General features: G+C 40.4%; 1 protein-coding gene across 1 annotated transcript in view; it reads right to left on the bottom strand.

Annotated features, from left to right (window-relative positions):
* The window catches only part of PACRG (parkin coregulated), a gene marked incomplete at its 5' end in the record, with an annotated part of 515,654 nt that overhangs the window by 189,280 nt on the left and 309,848 nt on the right, over positions 1–16,526 (bottom strand). Inside the window, one exon of the mRNA XM_081295777.1 lies at positions 861–1,010. Within this exon, the coding sequence (XP_081151903.1) occupies positions 861–1,010 (150 nt within the window). The remainder of the gene's footprint in view (positions 1–860; positions 1,011–16,526) is intronic.

The raw sequence follows: 16,526 nt of genomic DNA, 5'->3' as shown, positions 1-16,526 counted from the left end.
TGTAAAATTCTCATGCAGTGAAACACTAAATTAAAAAATTATTCCCATGACTGTCAGGAATAAACTCTGCATGCTGACTTATGTACTGAGAAGTTAAATACATAACTTCTAAGTGAGCAGCAGAAAAGAAAATTAGATTCACATTGTTTCAGGAGGATCACACTGTCAAGGAACAGATTGACATTTGCTGCCTGTCAAGAGATCACCAGAACTTGTTGATATCGTTATAGGATAAAGCAGACTATCTGAGCTCAGAGTGTCATATTTTAAAAATGGATCTATGTATATGTCTTAACCAGCACTCATATCCACTAAGTAACTACAAATTATTAATGACAAATTATTAAATAATTAGTAAAACAAAATAAGAAAAAATATTTTTCTATATTATTTTTAAAAATAGAAGAACATTTATTGAATGCTCCAAGCCCACTGCCATATTTTAGCAATGTTTAAAAAAAATTCATCCTAAATTGATTTTAAAAAAACAACAACACAGCACTACTGAAAGCTTAATAGGAAGCATCTAAAGGAGGAATTACTATTAAATATTAAGAAAAGCAACAAACTCAAAGCCTATTAATAGGTTCAAAAACTGTTTTATAAACTTTACAATTTAATTATTGAACACTCACAGAAGAGCCTTGCTGCTGTGTGTTCCAGGAGTAACAAGTGACATTGGCAACTGCCATTTCCTTAGGGAGCAGGAGGCCGGCGGGAGTACACTATTTACATCTCTGAACAGATAGATCATCGTCCCTAGGTAACGGCAAATCCTAAATGTGTGGCTGTGAGCTCTGCTTTGAACCCCTCCCCTTTCCTCAAGGCTTACAGGACATTTGACCTGTGGGGTAACTCACCATTCATGTTCTTAAAGATGTTCAGGATGGGGAGGATCTGACGGTAGTAGGGCACCAAAGCCTCGCCCACCATCTCTGCTGACACAACCAGATGCTGGAGGACTTTGAGCGTGACACAGATGACCTGCCGGTTTCTGAGGTTCAAGGCATCTGGATGGTAGGAAAAAGAACAAGTAGGAAACACGGAACATAAATTCTAGTGTTGAGTGAAGCTGCCTCATGGACGCGTTGAATTAGACCATGTTCTATGGGGACCCCAGGTGGGTCTTTATTATACAACTGGAGGTGCACTGCAGCCCCAAAGTTGTGATAGCATCAGGTTTGATTGCTACTTAGTGTCCCAGCTTGCGTTGTTTCCTACCAACCCTAAGAATGCAGCTCATTCTCCTTTTGGGAAAGATACTGGGAGGGCATAGAGAGGATGTGAGAAGAACACTTAGTGTCATTGGATTTAAAAGACGCTGTGTGTGTTGACAACAGATATGTTTTATACAACGGTCTCTTCCAGCTAATAACCCAAGCTCTTCTTAAAGCCATTACCACAGAACACACCTGTACTGGGGAAGGAGGGATGGGTGGGGCGCATGCGTGGAGAAAGTAGAGACTGGCTTCCAACACCAAGAACATTCCTGGTAGAAGTGAATGTAAGGGTCTATAGACAGGCTCCAGAAAGTCGGGAAGGAGAGCAAAAATCTTAAGTGTTCAATTAGGAAAAAAACCAAAACAAAACAAAAAACAACAACAACAGTAATGAGTTAAAAGAGATCAAAGGATACAAGTGGTTTTTAAGAAGAATTCTGAGTGTGAAGTAACTGTACAGCAGAGAAAGACTGAGAGGCATAGGTGGCCTTGCACCAGAGGCTGGAGCTGCACCACCAGGTCCCTGGGGGGCTGGCTGTGTGAACTCAGCCCGCTCACTGAGACTTTCTTGGCCCCAGTTTCCTCCATCATGGGAACCTCCTATTTGCTTTTGGATGACTAGATTAAAATGATTTAAATAGAAGAGTCATACAAAGCACCTGGTATAAAAGGTCAGAGGTGAGGATTCATAAAGTGTGGTGCCCCCGGGCTACTCCAAGAAGTCAAAGGCTCTTATTCTTAAGATGTTCTACCTTCTAATAAAAAGGATTGACTGTCATCTTAAAGCACATGTCATTTATGGAAGGACAAAAAACTTAGACTGCTAACAGGTTGAAGCTTTGGTCAATACACCTGTGGGAAAGTGCTGGCATTGTTCTCGAACTCCAGCCCACGTTTCCAACAGCCTCGATTTCCCAGCACCTCAAATCAGCGTGTTCTAAAGATGCCTGTTCCTCTGTGGACATCCTCTTTTTGCCACGTTCCTCATGCTAAGTGATGACACGACCTGCTCAGTTCTCAGACACTCAAGGTCAGACCCGTTTCTCATTCCTCATACCCATCATGTTGCACAGTGATGTGGCTGTGCACTGCAGTTTCTGAAGCTCACATCTCCCTCCCCATCCTCACCGCCATGCCTCTGGTCTGGGTCTCCATCCACCCTCCTTGCCATCCTTTGAGGGTCCTGGCTCTGGGGACCCCCTCCCTGGAGCACACGGGTGCCCTCTGGGTGGCTGTCTTTCTCCACTCCCCCTCATCTCTCTCCACTGTTGCTGAACTTACCTTCCTGGGGCTAGGTGGTCATCCTACCACCTGCTCAAAGAGCTCAGAAACCCCCACCCCGTTTCCTAAAGAATAAGGGACAAACTAGCCAGGCCCTGGGGGAGGCATTCAGGGTAAGTTTGAATTAAACTCAATTCTTAGTTAAAAGTCCAAGAATACAAAGCCTCACTTAGTGGTTTCACAGGTATTTCCTGTAGAGTCACTAGGACATTTTTTAAAAATAAAGCACAGGTCAGCTTTTCCCCCTCTAGAAACAAGCTAGGGATTGGGGCATGAGAATACTTCTGAGAAGCCCCATAATTTCTGGTCCGGTCAAGGCTACATTCTTGTTTGGTTTGAAAGCAAACACAAATGTAATGAAGAAAGATAAGTCAGCCTGAGCTGGGGGAGCCCACCCAGATATAACTGCAGGGCTTGAAAACACGGCGGCTCATCATGACAGCACTTAGTCACTCTCAGGCCATGCTATACTTCTGAAAAACAACTAAAAATAGAACGCTGTCATTTGGCCTAAAAGCTGTAGTAATGAGACCTTTAAGAATAAAGCTTCAGAGTACCACGAGGCGGCGGGAGGAAGAGGGCAGGCAGCCTGTGGCAACGGCAGAAACACAGCCTCTGACTCGCGTCTCCTCTGATCTGGAAGGTGTTCTGTCTTTCCAGGAAGACTCAGCTCCGTCAGGCTGAGGAGCCTGCAGAATGCTGTTCTCAGGACTGTGGGCATCAGACATGCCTTCCCCACGAAGCCCAGCATGTTTAAGTTTTAGGACTGCACAGATCTGCATGAAGATTCCCAGCACAAGTATGAGAGCCGCCATATGCCAAAATTAAACTGAGCACTTTACATCTGTGAGTTTGCTAATCCTCCATCAAATATTTATTGAGAGTGTATTATGTGCCTGTCACTGTTTACGAATTAGGAAGATGGAAACGGATAGGACAGATGTCTTGAACCACCCTCTCAGGTTTATCACGTAGTGTGGAAGAAGATATTAAACAAATATGAGAAGTGTGATGAATATTTTTAAGAAGAGGAGCATATTTCAGCAGCCAAATACAGGGGGCACCCAGCCCAGCTTAGGGGTCAGGGAAGGCTTCCAGATGCAGGGACAGGGATGAAGAGATGTTATGTGGGTGAAGAGTCAGGGGAGGAGACAGCATGCTGGGACTGATTCCCCAGGTCTGCTCCAGACCTGCAGGTCAGATTCCACTGAGCCACTTGGGTCCACAGTCCCAGATAGTAAAGAGAGGTCCTAGCTGGTCTTATCATTGTTGCATTTGCCTTTCTTGGGATCACTGGGAGGTGGAGACAAGTAGGTGGGTATAAAAGGAGGGTAAAGCTGTAGTAATTCTTTCTAAACTAGAAGACCCCCCGCAGGTCTTGCCTGATCAACCAGAAAGCATCAGATGTTTGAGATCCTGGTTTTCTGCTTTTTCTTTCTATTCATCTTCTGTCCCATTTTTACTGCAGGACTGCTAGACACACTAGCTCACACTAGCTAAATGCTTCACATACTGTGCAGTGAGAAAGGAGTAGATACAGAACCACACAGGTGTGTTGTATTTTTATATCCTACAATGAATGCGTGATTGAATGCATCTAGTTCTCATTCCAGTGGATTTTTTTTTCAAAAAAGACTTTCTGTTGATATGATAAAGTCAGAAGAAGGAGAGCCCATGGTAGATCATTGAAGGTAGAATTACCTGAATGTGGTGGTCACGGAAAAGATTTTGGTGGCTATAGTGGCTCCTGGATGCTGGTTTATTACAGTGTTCCTATTTTAGGGTATGCATCCCCAAAGCTGCAAAAACCAGCCCAGGGTGTGTCCGTCAACTTCCACTGTTAGAGATGAGTTTCACCATGTGGAACACATTGATTAAGGAATGAACTTCATATATACGTACATACCATGTTCATGTACATCATATATTACATATGAGCTTCTAGACACAGAGAAATTGCTGAAGAATAAGAAAAAAAACAACTTATACTCAAAGTGGTAAAATTTATTCATAGGTGATTGTGAGCCACATGTATGTATGAATGTATATGTATACATATGTAATATATATGATATGTGTCACATGAGCTGTGTAAGAGCAACACAAATATTAAATTGTTGATTGGGCTCATGTCTATATGTATTGCTACTTGACTACTTGGGGGTGCCCTAGTGATCTGTCTCAACATGGATAGTGATAATAGCTCTTAGGAAATAATTTAATTGCAACCTTGATTTAATTAACATAGTTGTGATAGATGTAATTGGGTTGACAATGACCAAATGTGATTCTCATGGGATTTAAAATGGAATGTGAAGTCCTCCTGAATGACCAGGTGATGACTTTAAGGCCTCTGCAGAGGCTGTGACATAAGGCTAGGGTATGCCCTATGACAGTGCCTTAACTCCATATACTGGGGGCAGGGTGGGGCTATGCTGTCCACTTCCACTCAGTCTCTTTATTTTTCTTTTTCATCTTGGAAAACTAAGACATAATAATCAATTGGAGTCTTTTTGTTCTTACTGTCCTAATGGAATTAAAGAAAGAATTTTGGAAGTGAAACTCTTTTCCTTTGAAAAAGTCTGTTAACAGATGTAAAGAGAATGTGATTCTTCATCTTGAAAGGGAAGAGGCTGTTTATTCCTGTCTGATGGGTCATTGTAGAGACATAAGTGAGGACTCTGAACTTGAGATGCACAGTTTTGGAAAGGGTCTGATGTAAGGAATTCACTGACAGTGTAGAAACTTTCTATTCAGAAAATTGGATTTCTATTGTAGTGCTCACTGCCTTCAACTGTAATCAGACAGAGCTTCCAGAAATAGAGAAATTGCTGAAGAATAAGGAAAAATAATTTACACTCAAAGCGGTAAAATTTATTCATCCTAAGTAGTTACGAGCTACATGTATGATTTTCTCAGGCATAAAATCCATTATCGCTGTGAATTTTTTGCAAAATGAGAACATTTTCTACTACTACATGATTTGCTGTTGTAATATCAGAAAATGCAGAAACATTTCTAGTAGTTCTTTCCTAAAACCAGAAACAACAAACACAATGAGAAGCAAACAATAAATTCTAAAAAATGTTTTTGACGTGCTCTTTCAATGTTAATATCCTTAATGTAAAAATAGATAACACAATCCAATAAAAATGTATCTTCCCATAAAAATGGGTTAAGGATGTGAGTGTGAACAGATAATATGCAAATTAATAAATATAAATGAGCAATTAATATTCTAGAATGTTCAAATTCATTGGTAATCAAACAAAATAAAGCATCAGTTTTGAATATCATATTAACAAAAAGTTGTTGAAAATTTAACACTGGGTAGAAACAGGTTTGAAAGAAGAGGCACCCTAATAGGTAGCATATTAGAAATCATTCCAGGCTTTGTATAGGGTGGATCAGCAGCATACCTAAAAGCCATCCAAATACATATAACACTGAACATAGTAATTGCAACCATGGGGCCTTTAGTCTAAGGACATTTGCTTATGTGCACAAAGAGTTATTTGAAAGAATGCTAAATTCAATATCATTTATAGTTAGAAATAATATGAATAAAGAAATGGATTTTTAAGTAAAATATAAAAGTCCATATAAGGGAAAATTATACAATTATAAATCATGTAATAGAATCATATTTCTTAAAAATAGGAAAATGTTTATGATATAAATGATTAAAGAAGAAGATTATAAAGCATATTTGCATTATAATCTCAATTTACATAATAAAATACAAACAGGTAAAATATTGGAAATTTTTGCACTTAGATGTTAACATGGAGATTCTTTTTTCCACATGAGTATTTAGACATAGAATTTTTTTCTTTAAAAAAATATGCTTTTTAAACATAGTTTTTAAAAACAACATCAATATATTGTAAATATTTCCATTTTGTTTTTCTCAATGTTTTCTTGATTATTCTTAATCAATGCTTTATGTATTGAGACAGATTTTAACATAAGGTGGTCAAGTTATAAAATTCTTGGCACTTAGATTAGCATTCTAGAAATTTAGAGAATAATTTGAAGGTCACTTCTCATTCTTAATATTGACTTTTTCCATTTGGAACATGATTTTGATCTAATTTTTTGTTGCTGTTGTCTTCAAGTTCCTCAGAAAAAGCTTTATAGTAATTTTTAAAAATATGAATGCTGTATAGTTGTTAAGTTTATTCAAAGGAATTTCATATTTTCTTACTATTTGTATGAGATTATTCTATCCCAATATGCTTTCTAAAGATTAATGCTAATATATCCATAAGAGTACATGATTTTGGAATATTTGTTCTATAACATTAGTTAACTTACTTAATGCCCTTTCTGATTGGTTTTGAGTAAATTCAGTTGGGTTCCATAAGTAATTCTGTTATCGAAAACTTTGCTAAAGTTTTCTTTGCCTTCTAATATTTGTATTTCTTACATTTGACTGTACAATAAAGTCTAGAATTTCTAAAAGAAAATGTAGTACTACAGTGCTGGGAGTAGGATTTCAGTTTTTTCATTATTCTTTCAAATTTTAAAACTTTGAAGGATTTACTTTCATTATATAAAATGCATTTATGACAAAAGTATGCTATTTAACCACACATATTTAAAAGTAAAGTACAGTTTAGATCTATTAACTATATTCACAATGTTGAATAATTATCCCAACTATCTCTTCCAAAATCTTTCCAAAACTCAGAACGGAAACTCTGTGCCATTAAGCAAAGATGCCTGGCTCTCTTTTCCTCCAGCCCCTGATGATCTCCCAAGCCATTTTCTGTTTCTATGAATTTTTCTACAGTATGTGTTGAAGAATTTTAAGTACTATTCTCTTTTCTGAAGTTAAAATATTTACTATTTGAAGTTGTTGAGTCCAATATTGTACTGGTTGAATTAGACTGAAATGGATATGAATTTTGCCACCTGAAGGGCATTAACCATATAATTTACTCAAGATATGTTTTCTAACTCAATTTTAGGTTTCAAAATTATAGATTTTTTTCTTTTCATAACAGAACTCAATTGCTATACAAATAAATATGTGATGGCCTGATTTCTCACATTCTTGGTCAATAAAGGATCATAGATTTGGACCAGCTACCATTCTGGGCAGGGCATAGAGCTTACAGTCAGAGTTAATTTTTTTACTTTAATAAATTGTTTTCCATTTATCTTACTTGAAGTAAATGTTGTATTTGAAAAGCATTAATTTCACCCCACTCTTACTCCACAAAGAAAGGAGTCATCTTTATACAAAATTTATATTTCCCATCAAAGCTTTTTTATTACAAATGATAGACATTTTTTTTCAAGTTTTCAACAGACAAGAACATATCCTACTTGCAGAACCAAAGAATATAATTTATTATTTGGTAAAAGTATTCAGCCTTTTTTTCCACTAAGTATTTTATCTTTGTTATAATTAAAACTATTTGTTTAAATGAAAGTGTTCAGTTACCAAAATGGTCTCAGGGATGCAGAGGCTGGAATGATCTGCTTTACACTACAGTGTCTAGACACAAAGTAGGAACCTGAGCACACACACAATCCAATCTGCCGCCTAGGTTGGGCCTGGGCATTGCATACATGCTGGATGCCTCTAACAGAAATGGAAAGTGAACCAACCAATGTGCTGGTTGTCAGAAGGCAGGGCAGGTTCATCTATGGGGAGCACCTTGCTCCTCTGCACCTAGAGTTTGGCTTAGTTCATCTTGAAAGAGGGGAACGACAAATGGAATGAGAGCAAAGGGGAGAGACAGCCTTATTGTCATTTTCCTGACCCTGCAGTGCAGGCACACACTACTCCCAAGAGCTCTTGTTTCTCCCTCTGCCTGAGAGAAGATGTCTATTTGCCAGGACTTTCATGTTAGAGTCTGTAAACAAGTCTGGATGGCGCCTGGCAAAATGCCAGAGGGAGTGGTTTGTGAAGTAACGCCAGCGAGCCATTAAGTGTGGAGACTTCTTATTGGTTGACTGCTGTATCTAGTTTATGCTAATTAAGATAAGCTGTGTGGAATGTATAAATACCGCTGCTGTCCTACAATAAAGGGCTCCTACTCCTGCTGTATCAATCTACACAAGTTGCTCGTCCCCCCCCAGCCCCCCCCCCCCCCCCCCCCGTTATTTTGCTGTAGCCGGGCTGCAGCAATTTCAGACAGCAGTGGTGGACAAGAAGAAGGACACAATATACACAGACTTCACAAAATGACGCAGTGAGAGTTGTGTGCAAAATGGAAGACGGGAGAGTGCTCCAGTTCCGAGAAGGAGCAGTGCTTCCCTCCACAAAGGTGAGAGAGCCACAGACCGCTGAGGGACAGCAATGAGTGGTGCAAAAGGAGATGGGTAATGTGCATGAGGGGTAAGGGCAAGCCCTTAGAACCCAGGTCTAAGGCCATGGCCTTCCCAATGTGCCACATTAACTCTTGAAGAGGAAACTTCGATCTTTAGCATTGGCATGGTGAAGGTTCACAAGATGGAAGTGAAGTCCTCAGAAAATGGATGTTTTAAGCTAAAAGATTCCAGATTCCACTTCCCTCCATGGCTGTGGATTTTCACTGGAGCTTTGAAGCAAGTGGTCAGTATAGGCTATGTGTGTGTTTGACTCTGAAGTGCTCCAGCTTAAAAGGAACATGTGTTTCTCCTGTCACAGACCATTGGTGGAGTTAGACTTGTGGCTCTCCATAACAGGACAGTCAAAAAATGGCAAACAGCAGAAAGGATGATGGGTGTGCAGTAAGTATCAGTCATAAATCCATTATGGTTTGGGGAGCCCACTCCCCTCCTTCCCTCCTAGTACATGGGTGGGTCACATGATCTAGGTCGATCCAGTTGGTGTGTACCCTGCTTCTTGACCACAATTCCCTGAAACAGCTGGGCATGTGCCCTGGCTGGTGCAATCATGGTGAATCTTTGCCTTTTTTTTTTTTCTGGAAACATAGAGACAACGATGCTCAACTTTCCTTACAAGGGCTAATAGGTACTCATGCAGTCCCAGGATTTACTTAAGAGTATCCTGAGGCCAAGAAGGGAGCCAACTTTAAGATGGCCATGCATATAACAGAGCATAGGTGACAGTATTGAGCCACCATGCCTAACAATGATTTTTCTTTTTCAGTGTTGTGGGTTAATAAGCAAACTATACTCAGACAATTTGAATTGTGTTTTTCTTTTTTTTTGTCTTGCAAACAAAATAATCCTAAGCAATATACCTCTTTTCCATATCTTTTAAAAAATTATATTTATTCTTCTTAAATTAAAAATCATTATTGTTTTTATAGTTGTTATCACTTTTAAAATAATTTACCTGGGAAATTTCGAGATGCATAAGTGAAATTATTAGATCATAAATAAAGGATAATGCATTTTAATTGTACTTTATACTTTCTAATTAAAAAGAATTCTCTATCCAATTTTTATATTGTAATATGGATTCTCATATTTTATCCTTACTTCTTGTTTTTTTCTGCCTTTGGGTATTTTTTAATGAGAATATTTTGCTTTCTAATGTTATTGTTCAAATTTCTTTAACTGTGCTGTAAATGTTTACCCTTTAGAAGCTGGGTGACCTCCCCCACTAGAGCTCACTAATGAGGCCACTGTCTTGTGTCCCTTCATTTGTAGGTCAGCTTTGTTGCCATAATTCCTCAGCAGCCAGGGTCATTGGACCTTTTTAGCAGGCCATCTCACAAATGGATGTCACTGCTCATAAACAAAAGAATTTCATAAGATAATTTAGATGAGTAAACATTTTCTCTCACTCTGTCTCAATAAGTGGAAGCATTATATCATTACATCCCATTTCTTATTGTGAATTAGCATCCTCCCAAGATAGTTTTAACGTAATATGTGGTACAGTGGCAGGCCCAAATGGCCACTTTGTGCTTTAGATTATGGCACCTATACAAATTTCAGTATTGATGGTTGTTATGCACTTTATTAAATTAATTTTGCAAATATTTTGATGCATCTGCTGTGTGCTAACCAGTCCATTAGATGCTGTGGGGACATATTACTTTCTAATGTTAACGTCTAAGTGACGTAAGAGAGGAAGCCACAACATTCTGTGGGAGAGAGAAGGCAGGGTGGGGACAGGAGATGGAGTAAGGAGTGGGGAGGAGAAATCAAAAGGCTCTCAGAACAATTAGTAGGGGAGCTGGGCTTTGAAGATCACTTAGCACTTAGGCATTGGGGTGGCCATGGACATTCCAAAAAGAGAGCAAAGGTGCAGAATGCTAAGTGAAGTTAGCCAACCCCAAAAAGACAAATGCCGAATGTTTTCTCTGATATAAGGTGACTGACTCATAGTGGGGTAGGGACGGGGAGCATGGGAGGAACAGACGAACTCTGGATAGGGCAGAGGGGTGGAAGGGGAAGAGAGGGGTTAGGGGGTTAGCAATGATGGTGGAATGTGATGGACATCATTATCCAAAGTACATGTATGAAGACATGAATTTGTGTGAACATACTTTATATACAGAGATATAAAAAATTGTGCTCTATATGTGTAATAAGAATTGTAATGCATTCTGCTCTCATGTATTTAAAAAAATAAAATCAATTAAAAAAAAAAAGGTCAAGGTATATCCTAGGCACTGTTTGGCTAAAGCATGGGATGAATGAAAATAAATAGTTAAGAAGTAAAGTTGAAAACATAATCGGCAGCAGACAGAATCCTTGGGTGTCCTGCCAAAGAACTGAAGGTGCAGAGCTTGGAGGAAGTTACTGGGTGAGGTAAGCGAATTGGAAGCTTTTTGCCTCAGAGTTAAGGGTAGAAAAAAGTGGCAGGTAAACTGGTTAGAAGAGGCAGAGGGAGAGTTCTGGGCTGGCAGAGCAGGTAGAGAGTTGGAGAAGTGGATCATGGAAGAGGGAGACTTCCGGGGGGGGGGGGTGAACTGAAAACCTGCAGGGAAATCCTACCTGAGCTGACTTCTAAGAATTACACATGGAGGAGACCCCAGTGGGCCCAATGGGCCCAAGAGACAAGCAAAGCTGGAAGACAAAAGAACCTTAGATGCTGTCCATGTGGGAGGGAGGCTAGAGGCGCAGCTCCCCTACTAATTGTTCTGGAGCCTTTTGATGTCTCCTCCCCACTCCCTGCTCCATCTCCAGTCCTGTCCCCACCCTGTCTTCCCTCTCCCATGGAATGTTGTAGCTTCCTCCTTATGTCACTTAGACTATAACATTAGAAAGTAATTTTGGTATTAAGGTTGTGCTGGCCTTATGAGTCAGAGTATGTATTCTCTGCTACTATTGTCTGAGAAAGTTTGTACAAGACTTGAATTATATTTTTCTTTTCAGAATTGGTGCACTTAACCAGTGAAGCTATGTGAGTCCTGCATTATATTTATGTGGGAGATTTTAATTATTGACTTAATTTCTTTATGAACTATGCCAATGTTTGCATTTTAACTTATTTTCTATTTTTCTGATGTTGGTTTTGATAGGTTCACATTATCCTATCATGATATTTTCAATGTCTGTAAAATTTGTGTAATGTTCCCTTTTTATAACATCTGATATTGGTTATTTTTTTTTGCTTTCTCTCATTTTTTATCCCCAAGTTTGCAAATGTGTATCGATTTGATTAGTAATTTCATGAAATCAACCACAATTTGGTTTTTGATTCCTTGCAGTTATTTTAAACATTTTTTATATTATGATTTTTAGCTTAATATTTTATTCTTTTTTCTCTTGGTATTCTTTCTATAATTGATTTCAATGGCTATTTAATTTGCTACTCTTTTCGTTTTTTAAGTTACATTTAAGGCTATTAGATTCTGGGAGGAATCTTCATAGAAAGTAATCAGAAATGCTAGCTGATGATGGTGAGGTCAATTTTTGCCTCTGGATAAAGGGAAACTTATACCAATAGTAAGAAAAAAGGTACACACAGCCATTACATGTTATGCCAATTATATACATCAGCCTGTTTCCAGATCAATTAGCCTTATTGCAGAATTCTATCTGAAAGATTTAGTTTATGTACATAGTGTTTTCCCAGTGTGCTGGGACTTGGCATGACCTTGCACAGTTAGCCAGCATTTCTTGCTGAGAAAAGTTTGGCTTTATGGACATGGACTGAGAAGAGAGAGCAGAAGTTAGACTCAGGATCAGTACACAATGACAAGAACCGAGGCACCCTTGCAGTGACAGCCACCATGATAAGTCATAAGGCTGCTAGAACTTTAAATTATTAGACACCTCGGTAGTTGATTTTCCTGACAATCATGTTTCTTGAGTTCTAATAATGTTTTCACCCATCAGCAAGCGACCTCTAGAGTGTACCATCTATTTTGTCATAACACGTCACTTCTTTCTTAACTCATTGTTGTATCTTCAAATACAGAGCAAACAAAATTGAAAATCACTTCACCTTGGCTTGAGGTTTTCTAATTTCTTTGTATATTTTAATTGTAAAAAACATAATAAAAATATGACTTAGTAACTCTCTTTCTGCCCTTCGGATCTTCACAGGGACACGGGGGTCACCTGAGAAGGCAGCAATCCTAACATGATATTGTTGCTATTCTGGTGGATGCAAGGGGAAAGGACAGATAGATAGTTCCTGGAGAGAATGTTCCGGTCCTTTTGTGTTTATCAGTGAAATGTGGGTATCCTCCTTTCGAAATGTAGAATTTCAACTAGAATGTAATGTGTTTAGAAAGCATGACCCATTTGGGTGAGTAAGCCACACTTGGAGAATGCTTTCACATGGCTCAGTCCTGTCCCCTTTCAAGGGCCTCCCCAGGTCGCCCTTCAGCAGCTGAGGCACCAGGGGCCCCTGTTAAGGGCCTTTGGTTTTCATGCCTGGTGACACTTTTGTCTGGTTTCACCTCTGTGTTGGTGGCAATGTGGCCTGGTAAGTTGGGATCTCTGTGGTGACCACAAAGACTGGAGGGCAAGTTTCTCAGCTGATTGAGTGTCGGCAGTGAAATTCAGCACGGGAGCTGAAAGTCTAGTCCTGTGAAGTGCACCTCAAAACAGTGACAGGCAACAATCCAGCCTCCGGGCCCTGACCCTGCGCTGGACTGTCACACCTGCGGCAGCCAGCGCGAGGCTCCCAGGCGCGCTGTCTCTCCTCCAGCGAAGGAGATGAGGCGAACTGGGCTGGAAGCAGGGAGCCATGGGGCCTGGGCCTGGGTCCAGCAGGTGGCATCCAAGAACAGTTGGGACTGACCCCTGCTTTTAGTGAGCAGCAGAGGGCTAGGCAGTGGCTGTCTGGGGCGTCTGGTGTGGTGGTAGCCCAACCAGAGGAGCTGGCCTGACCCCAGCAGCTGAGGACAGACCACCTTCTCTCTGAGCCTTCACAGGTGGGCACTGGGGGTGACCTATGGTGACCCTAATACCAGGGCAAAGGTGAGAAGATCCAGGGAAGCTATCGAGGGACATGATCTCAGAAACACCCTTGAAGGGGCTGCAGAGGGTCAGAAGTCTCCGGGCAGAGTGGGCAGCCAGAGACAGATGAAGCCGGTGGGCAGTCCCTGGAGGGGACTGTGGCAACCTGCCCAATTTTAAAATGTCACCTACTAAAACGTTGATCTTTTCTCATTCCAGACTTTTTTCCTTAAAATTATAAATATTATTACAAATCTACTACCTAAAAGGTACTCAGCCTGTATTGTTGCGGTATACAAATTAGGGACACTATTTAAAAAAAACCTGGGTGTGCACCGCTGTGTACACATACAAAGACACCCCACCTCAGAGTGTACATGTCAGTACCTGGGTAGGGTCAGTACTGTGTCATTACCATGAAACGTTTTTTTAAAAAATAGTGCAAACCGGAAAACATCAAGTCATGAGCCAAGGTGGAGGAAATCCATCACGACTTCAGCGCGAACAGTAAGGCTGCAGCCCCAGACCACGCGGCCCTGAGGCGCCGCCTCCCCTCCCCCAACCCGCACCCCCTCCCCGGGGGTCCCGAAGGCCGCCGCCGCCGCCGCAGCCGCATCCCGCGGAACACCATAGAGCAGAATCTGCACCGCGCGAATGAGCTGCCGAATTATATGAAACAGCTGATAAGATGAGTGACAATTTAAAATCCAAGTGATCCGAGAACACACACTGAGCTCTGACCCGCTGAATTCAAACTCCCGGTCACCTGCTTCCCGCAGACAAACAGCTATGACACTGCATTAATTCATCCGGCTGAAACAACGGGTCAGCCCTTCTCATCATACGAATGTAAATGCCTACCGAGCCTTCATAAGTAGTGGCCACTGGTTTGAAACGGGGCTTGGGAGAGGAGGACCCACACGTTGAATTGGTCGCCCGGCAAAGGGAAACGACGTCATCAGACTGCTGCAGAGGAGATAACTTAGTTGAAACAGGTGTGTGATCCCATAGCCTTACCTCTCCACACATCGGGAAACCCTTAGGGCCCCTCCCAGCTCTCCCGTGAGTGCTACAGCCAGCCCGAGGAAGTCAGGGGTGGTGCGGGTCCCGGGTCCCGCAGAGCGGAACCACCACCCCCACCAGGGCTGACAGCTGAGGTTCCTTGCACCAGCTACCGGGGGCGTGGCTACTGGAGGGCAAGTAAAATCCGCTGAGGATTCTCAGCCCCAAACTCTACAAGCTTAGGGTCTGAGGGAATGGCAAACTGGAAGAGTGTGCCCAGTCGTTCATGAAAACAGGGATCCCGGGAGCAGCAGACTTGGTGTGTAGCCAGTATTGTGAGAGGGGGCCTGGCTAGAGAAAAAGTGGGAAGTGACTAGACACAAGAGGAGGCCCTAGACACTCAGGATTGGAGACTCGCCCAGTCTGGGAGGAGCTACTGCACAGTGATTGGTTCCCGCGTATTGACAGGAGTAACTTGACCTGGTGGGCACAGCGCCATCTCCTGGAAGAGAAGTTAATCAAACTCTAAGACTGCATCTATTAGGGTTTTTTTTTTTTTTTCTTTTTTTTTTTTTTTTTTTTTTTGATCTGGGTTTTTCTTTCATTTTCATTTTTTCTTTCTTGTTGTTTTATTAATTTTTTTTTTCTTTCTTAAAATTTTTTTTTTAATTTTTTTTTCTACTAATTTTAATTTAAATTTTTTTTTTAAAAATTATTATTATTACTTTATTTTATTATTTTTTTAAAAATCTTTTTCTTTTTTAGTTCCTATTCTTTTACTTCTTTAGTCTTTTCATTTTTCTTATCCTCCCTTTTTTCTTGAATTCTACCTGCCTATTCTCATTCTCTTTAGAGACTTCTTCCCTTCCCTTCAAATACCTTTCCTCCCAAGCATCAAATTAATTTATAGGGTAAACAGTAACTCAACAGTCAAACAGAACAAGAAGCAACATGAGCAGCTTCAAAAAGCAAGGAAGAAAAGGAGTACAAACAATGCAGGATAGCCTAAATATTCAGGAGGACCTAGAGTCATCAGAAAAATGGTCATATAAAGACCTCAAGGAACACCTTAGACAGATGGAATGGAACCTTAAAGAAGATACAAGACAGCAAATTCAAGCAGCGAAAGAACACATTGAGAATGCATTTCACAAACAGATAAAAGAAGAAGTTAAGCATCTTTATCAGGAGATAGAGGTTATAAAAAATAATCAAACAATAATTCTAGAAATGAAGGAAACGATAAACCAAATGAAAAACTCAATTGAGAGTATCACTAACAGAGTGGAGCAGGTAGAAGCCAGAACGTCAGATAATGAAGACAAAATATACCATCTTGAAAAGAGTCTAGCCAACTCAGAAAGGCTGGTAAAAAATCACGAGAAAAACCTCCAAGAATTATGGGATAACATAAAGAAACCAAACTTACGAGTCATCGGGATAGAGGAGGGCACAGAGATTCAAACCAAGGGAATGAGAAACTTGCTGAATGAGATAATTACAGAAAACTTTCCAGAAATAAAAAAGGAAACAGATATACAAATTGAAGATGCATACAGGACACCGAGCACACAAAATCACAGTAGACCAACGCCAAGACACATTGTTATGAAGATATCCAATATACAGAACAAAGAGAAAATATTAAAAGCTACAAGAGAAAGGAGACAGATTACATTTAGGGGTAAACCAATA

The sequence above is a fragment of the Spermophilus citellus genome, assembly GCF_964194105.1.
Source record: "Spermophilus citellus genome assembly, chromosome: 5".
NCBI lineage: Eukaryota > Metazoa > Chordata > Mammalia > Rodentia > Sciuridae > Spermophilus > Spermophilus citellus.
The sequence above is the reverse complement of the archived record's forward strand: the minus strand, read 5'-3'. Positions and strand labels throughout refer to the sequence as shown.